General features: G+C 43.5%; 1 protein-coding gene across 1 annotated transcript; it reads right to left on the reverse strand.

Annotated features, from left to right (window-relative positions):
* Nucleotides 1-284: 284 nt before the first annotated feature.
* On the reverse strand, nt 285-7,275 carry LOC121869228 (neurofilament heavy polypeptide-like). The gene is made up of 7 exons (XM_042370468.1): nt 7,192-7,275; nt 6,486-6,879; nt 6,175-6,404; nt 3,589-3,709; nt 3,044-3,273; nt 860-1,015; nt 285-689 (listed from the first exon to the last, which is right to left on the reverse strand). The coding sequence occupies exons 1-7, from the start codon at nt 7,273-7,275 to the stop codon at nt 285-287; spliced, it is 1,620 nt and encodes a 539-aa protein (XP_042226402.1).
* Nucleotides 7,276-7,535: the final 260 nt, after the last annotated feature.

Raw genomic sequence — 7,535 nt, forward strand, 5'->3', positions numbered from 1 at the left:
TCGCGACGGCTGGTGATTCCCGTTCCGCTGTGGCTGGTGACCCAGGTTCCGCTGCGGCTGGTGACTCCGGTTCCGCTGTGGCTAGGGAGTAAGCGAGTGACCATTGGAGGATTAAGTCTTCAATGTAGCGTTTGGCCTCCTCTACCCGCTATATGTCTGTACTGGTGATACTGATATTATTTTTATAGGTGTTGAGTTTCAGCAACACTCCGTATTTTTGGCCTATTTGTTTAATATGGGCGCCCTTGTGACCAATGAATGTGCCGTGAAATTTTTTGGGTATTTTAACGCTCCTCGTGATTTGATTTTGGCTGGACTGCTGTTTCGCTACGGCTGGTGATTCCGGTTCCACTGTGGTTGGTGATTCCAGTTCCGCTGCGGCTGGTGATTTCGGTTCCGCTTCGGCTGGTGAATCTGGTTCCGCTGCAGCTGGTGACTCCGGTTCCGCTGCGTTTGGTGACTCTGGTTCCGCTGCGGCTTGTGACCCTGGTTCCGCTTCGGCTGGTGACTACAGTTCCGCTACGGCTGGCACTGCGTTCCGCTTCGGCTGGTGACCTCGGTTCTGCATCGGTTGGTGATTCGGTTCTGCACGGCTGGTGACTCTGGCTCCCTGCTGCGGTTGGTGACTCTGGTTCTGCTGTTGCAGCTGGAGACCTGTTTCCGCCAGACTGGTGATTCCGGCCCGCTGGCTGGTGACCGATTCTGCATCGGTTGGTGACTCTGGCGTTCTGCTGTGGCTAGTGACCCTAATTCCCCCAGGGTCGACTCAGCCTGCCTGGTTGTGGTCGTCCCCAGCGACGACGGATTTGGCTACAACATAACACAATACCGCACAACAAACAATAAACACTAACAGTACCGTTCCTATGATAAATGACCCAGAGGTAAAACGTGGGACGTCGCTCTCGGAGGCCTTCTTCAGCGCCTCCGTCACCCTCTTCATCTCAATTTCGATTTTTCTAGCAAGTAAAATGTCGCCCAAAAGAGGCACGTGGTCGCATAAACCTGGTTTGGGCTTTTATAGGGTTGGGAGCTCACCTATCCCAGGGCTAATAAGTTTTAGTCCCCTTAAAATTCTGTAGTAGAGGCTCACTCTGTATTTTTGTTGAATTTTAATTTCGTCTAGCCGTTCTTTCAAATTTTTAAATTCATTTTCAACTGTAGACCTGTATTGGTAAACTACCATGTAGGTAGTGAGAGCTACAATTGCCACCAGTATATTTTTGCTATTAATTTTGGCCATTCCGTTTATCAGACCTATTTGTCTTTCTCTGGGTCACGCTACACATAACCCCAAATGGTGTTAACTTAGACAAGAATCTAGTTAGCTCAGATACAGTCTACCAGTAATATGAACTAGTAATTTAAGCGCTGTAGGGAACATATGGTACTGGTGTTGAAGTAAACATATAGTACTGGTGTTGTAGTGAACATATGGTACTGGTGTTGTAGTAAACATATGGTACTGGTGTTGTAATAAACATATGGTACTGGTGTTGTAGTAAACATATGGTACTGGTGTTGCAGTAAACATATGGTACTGGTGTTGTAGTGAACATATGGTACTGGTGTTGTAGTAAACATATGGTACTGGTGTTGTAGTGAACATATGGTACTGGTGTTGTAGTGAACATATGGCACTTGTGTTGTAGTGAACATATGGTACTTATGTTGTAGTAAACATATGGTACTGGTGTTGCAGTAAACATATGGTACTGGTGTTGTAGTAAACATATGGTACTGTGGGTGATAGAGAACATATGGCACTTGTGTTGTAGTGATCATAAGTGAAAATTGGTGTTGTAGTAAACATATGGTGCCGCTGTGTTAATAAAACATATGGGTACTGGTGTTGTAGTAAACATATGGTACTGAAAGCTGCAGTAAACATATGGTACTGGTGTTGTAGTAAACATATGGTACTGGTGTTGTAGTGAACATATGGCAGTGGTGTTGTAGTGAACATATGGTACTGGTGTTGTAGTAAACATATGGTACTGGTGTTGTAGTGAACATATGGTACTGGTGTTGTAGTGAACATATGGCACTTGTGTTGTAGTGAACATATGGTACTGGTGTTGCAGTAAACATATGGTACTGGTGTTGTAGTAAACATATGGTACTGGTGATGTAGTGAACATATGGCACTGGTGTTGTAGTAAACATATGGTACTGGTGTTGTAGTGAACATATGGTACTGGTGTTGTAGTGAACATATGGCATTTGTGTTGTAGTGAACATATGGTACTTATGTTGTAGTAAATATATGGTACTCGTGTTGTAGTAAAGATATGGTTCTGGTGTTGTAGTAAACATATGGTACTGGTGTTGTAGTAAACATATGGTACTGGTGTTGTAGTAAACATATGGTACTGGTGTTGTAGTAAACTTATGTTACTGGTGATGTAATTAAACATATGTCAAGTCGAACAACATTGAGCGGTTTTTACATTACGTGCATAAATAACCGGCTCGTAAATGATTCCAATGACCCATGAATCAGTCCTAACTGGCGGTGCCATTATCTACATATTACTTATCTAACTATCTAACATACTTGAACCATTGCAAGTGTGAAGCAAAGTATCCAATTACCACATATGAGCAATCTATTAAGTATTTCAAGAATTACCTACTACCTGGAGAGAGAGTTGCATCATACTTCGGCAACTGGATAAGACTAAACATCTGCAGGATGTTTTAGTCCCCTGAGCAACCTTTACCCTCTTCAGGTCATTGAATAATTAATGTTCATAATTATACATCCATAGTTATAAGTTATTAATTACTTACTCTACATTAAACAGTATGTAAATTATACTGGTTACATGTGTGTGTGTGTGGGGGGGGGGGGGTGGGATGTGTAGATAGATAAATAGATAGAACGAAATACTACATATATATCTATATTTATATATAAAAGAGAAAAATATTAACCATTCTATCACATCGGGGGTTTACCGAATAACCATTGGAGGATTAAATCTTCAATGTAGCGTTTGGCCTCCTCTACCCGCTATATGTCTGTACTGGTGATACTGACATGGTTTTTATTGGTGTTGAGTCCCAGCAACACTCCGAATTTTTGGCCTATTTGTTTAATATGGGCGCCCTTGTGACCTATGAATGCTCCGTGAAATTTTTTGGGTATTTTAACGCTCTTCGTGATTTGATTTTGGCTGGACTGCTGTTTCGCGACGGCTGGTGATTCCCGTTCCGCTGTGGCTGGTGACCCAGGTTCCGCTGCGGCTGGTGACTCCGGTTCCGCTGTGGCTAGGGAGTAAGCGAGTGACCATTGGAGGATTAAGTCTTCAATGTAGCGTTTGGCCTCCTCTACCCGCTATATGTCTGTACTGGTGATACTGATATTATTTTTATAGGTGTTGAGTTTCAGCAACACTCCGTATTTTTGGCCTATTTGTTTGCTTATGTCTCTTGACCAAATGAAATGTGCCGAAATGCCAAAGGTCATGAACGCTTCCTCGTGATTTGAATTGGCCGACTCAAGGTTTCACACATACAGATTCCTGGTTCCCACTCGTGGTTGGACGATTCTGCCCGCTGCGCTGGGTGATTTCGCCCGGTCACGGTGTAACCGGTTCACGCAGTTGGCACCCTGGTTCCGCTGCGTTTGAGGACTCTGGTTCTGGTTGCGGCCAGACTCTGGTTCCGCTTCGGCTGGTGACTCCAGTTCCGCTACGGCTGGTGACTGCGGTTCCGCTTCGGCTGGTGACTCCGGTTCTGCATCGGTTGGTGATTCTGGTTCTGCATCGGTTGGTGACTCTGGTTCTGCTGCGGCTGGTGACTCTGGTTCTGTTGCAGCTGGTGACTCCGTTTCCGCTGTGACTGGTGATTCCGGCTCCGCTTCGGCTGGTGACTCCGATTCTGCATCGGTTGGTGACTCTGGTTCTGCTGTGGCTAGTGACTCTAATTCTCCTAGGGTCGACTCAGCCTAGCCTGGGTTGTGGTCGTCCTCTCTAAAGCGACGACGGATTTTACAACATAAATACACACAAGTACAACAAACAATAAACACTAACAGTACCGTTCTCGATAAATGACTCAGAGGTAAAACGGGACGTCGCCTCGGAGGCTCTCTGCCTCATCTCAATTTGACTTTCAAAGTAAAATGTCGCCCAAAAGAGTATCGGTCGCGAACCTGCTCTGGCTTATAGGCTGGGAGCCCACCTCTATCCCAGGGCTATTGCTTAGTCCCTCAAAATTTACAATTTCATCCATCGTTCTTCAAATTTTAAATTCATTTTCAACTGCTGAGCCTGAATTGGTAAACTACCATGTAGGTAGTAGAAACTACCAATTGCCACCAGTATTATGTTTTTGCTATTAATTTTGGCCATTCCGTTTATCAGACCTATTTGTCTTTCTCTGGGTCACGCTACACATAACCCCAAATGGTGTTAACTTAGACAAGAATCTAGTTAGCTCAGATACAGTCTACCAGTAATATGAACTAGTAATTTAAGCGCTGTAGGGAACATATGGTACTGGTGTTGAAGTAAACATATAGTACTGGTGTTGTAGTGAACATATGGTACTGGTGTTGTAGTAAACATATGGTACTGGTGTTGTATTAAACATATGGTACTGGTGTTGTAGTAAACATATGGTACTGGTGTTGCAGTAAACATATGGTACTGGTGTTGTAGTGAACATATGGTACTGGTGTTGTAGTAAACATATGGTACTGGTGTTGTAGTGAACATATGGTACTGGTGTTGTAGTGAACATATGGCACTTGTGTTGTAGTGAACATATGGTACTTATGTTGTAGTAAACATATGGTACTGGTGTTGCAGTAAACATATGGTACTGGTGTTGTAGTAAACATATGGTACTGGTGATGTAGTGAACATATGGCACTTGTGTTGTAGTGATCATATGGTACTGGTGTTGTAGTAAACATATGGTACTGGTGTTGTAATAAACATATGGTACTGGTGTTGTAGTAAACATATGGTACTGGTGTTGCAGTAAACATATGGTACTGGTGTTGTAGTAAACATATGGTACTGGTGATGTAGTGAACATATGGCAGTTGTGTTGTAGTGAACATATGGTACTGGTGTTGTAGTAAACATATGGTACTGGTGTTGTAGTGAACATATGGTACTGGTGTTGTAGTGAACATATGGCACTTGTGTTGTAGTGAACATATGGTACTTATGTTGTAGTAAATATATGGTACTGGTGTTGTAGTAAAGATATGGTTCTGGTGTTGTAGTAAACATATGGTACTGGTGTTGTAGTAAACATATGGTACTGGTGTTGTAGTGAACATATGGTACTGGTGTTGTAGTGAACATATGGCACTTGTGTTGTAGTGAACATATGGTACTTATGTTGTAGTAAATATATGGTACTCGTGTTGTAGTAAAGATATGGTTCTGGTGTTGTAGTAAACATATGGTACTGGTGTTGTAGTAAACATATGGTACTGGTGTTGTAGTAAACATATGGTACTGGTGTTGTAGTAAACATATGGTACTGGTGTTGTAGTAAACTTATGTTACTGGTGATGTAATTAAACATATGTCAAGTCGAACAACATTGAGCGGTTTTTACATTACGTGCATAAATAACCGGCTGGTAAATGATTCCAATGACCCATGAATCAGTCCTAACTGGCGGTGCCATTATCTACATATTACTTATCTAACTATCTAACATACTTGAACCATTGCAAGTGTGAAGCAAAGTATCCAATTACCACATATGAGCAATCTATTAAGTATTTCAAGAATTACCTACTACCTGGAGAGAGAGTTGCATCATACTTCGGCAACTGGATAAGACTAAACATCTGCAGGATGTTTTAGTCCCCTGAGCAACCTTTACCCTCTTCAGGTCATTGAATAATTAATGTTCATAATTATACATCCATAGTTATAAGTTATTAATTACTTACTCTACATTAAACAGTATGTAAATTATACTGGTTACATGTGTGTGTGTGGGGGAGGGGGGGTGGGATGTGTAGATAGATAAATAGATAGAACGAAATACTACATATATATCTATATTTATATATAAAAGAGAAAAATATTAACCATTCTATCACATCGGGGGGTTACCGAATAACCATTGGAGGATTAAATCTTCAATGTAGCGTTTGGCCTCCTCTACCCGCTATATGTCTGTACTGGTGATACTGACATGGTTTTTATTGGTGTTGAGTCCCAGCAACACTCCGTATTTTTGGCCTATTTGTTTAATATGGGCGCCCTTGTGACCTATGAATGCTCCGTGAAATTTTTTGGGTATTTTAACGCTCTTCGTGATTTGATTTTGGCTGGACTGCTGTTTCGCGACGGCTGGTGATTCCCGTTCCGCTGTGGCTGGTGACCCAGGTTCCGCTGCGGCTGGTGACTCCGGTTCCGCTGTGGCTAGGGAGTAAGCGAGTGACCATTGGAGGATTAAGTCTTCAATGTAGCGTTTGGCCTCCTCTACCCGCTATATGTCTGTACTGGTGATACTGATATTATTTTTATAGGTGTTGAGTTTCAGCAACACTCCGTATTTTTGGCCTATTTGTTTAATATGGGCGCCCTTGTGACCAATGAATGTGCCGTGAAATTTTTTGGGTATTTTAACGCTCCTCGTGATTTGATTTTGGCTGGACTGCTGTTTCGCTACGGCTGGTGATTCCGGTTCCACTGTGGTTGGTGATTCCAGTTCCGCTGCGGCTGGTGATTTCGGTTCCGCTTCGGCTGGTGAATCTGGTTCCGCTGCAGCTGGTGACTCCGGTTCCGCTGCGTTTGGTGACTCTGGTTCCGCTGCGGCTTGTGACCCTGGTTCCGCTTCGGCTGGTGACTCCAGTTCCGCTACGGCTGGTGACTGCGGCTCCGCTTCGGCTGGTGACTCCGGTTCTGCATCGGTTGGTGATTCTGGTTCTGCATCGGTTGGTGACTCTGGTTCTGCTGCGGCTGGTGACTCTGGTTCTGTTGCAGCTGGTGACTCCGTTTCCGCTGTGACTGGTGATTCCGGCTCCGCTTCGGCTGGTGACTCCGATTCTGCATCGGTTGGTGACTCTGGTTCTGCTGTGGCTAGTGACTCTAATTCCCCTAGGGTCGACTCAGCCTAGCCTGGGTTGTGGTCGTCCTCTCTAAAGCGACGACGGATTTTACAACATAAATACACACAAGTACAACAAACAATAAACACTAACAGTACCGTTCCTATGATAAATGACCCAGAGGTAAAACGTGGGACGTCGCTCTCGGAGGCCTTCTTCAGCGCCTCCGTCACCCTCTTCATCTCAATTTTGATTTTTCTAGCAAGTAAAATGTCGCCCAAAAGAGGCACGTGGTCGCATAAACCTGGTTTGGGCTTTTATAGGGTTGGGAGCTCACCTATCCCAGGGCTAATAAGTTTTAGTCCCCTTAAAATTCTGTAGTAGAGGCTCACTCTTTATTTTTGTTGTTGAATTTTAATTTCGTCTAGCCGTTCTTTCAAATTTTTAAATTCATTTTCAACTGTAGACCTGTATTGGTAAACTACCATGTAGGTAGTGAGAG

Source organism: Homarus americanus, unplaced genomic scaffold (genome assembly GCF_018991925.1).
Source record: "Homarus americanus isolate GMGI-L3 unplaced genomic scaffold, GMGI_Hamer_2.0 scaffold23215, whole genome shotgun sequence".
Classification (NCBI taxonomy): Eukaryota; Metazoa; Arthropoda; class Malacostraca; order Decapoda; family Nephropidae; genus Homarus; species Homarus americanus.

Bases quoted from the DNA above. Each gene is read 5' to 3' on its own strand.
- LOC121869228 (XM_042370468.1), bottom strand. From the start codon at position 7,275: ATGAAGAGGGTGACGGAGGCGCTGAAGAAGGCCTCCGAGAGCGACGTC. The intron at 6,880-7,191 runs GTACTGTTAGTG...GCAGAACCGGAG, and splicing joins GGTCATTTATCATAGGAACG to TCACCAGCCGAAGCGGAGCC. The intron at 3,710-6,174 runs GTCAGTATCACC...GCGGAACCGCAG, and splicing joins TCAACACCAATAAAAACCAT to TCACCAGCCGTAGCGGAACT.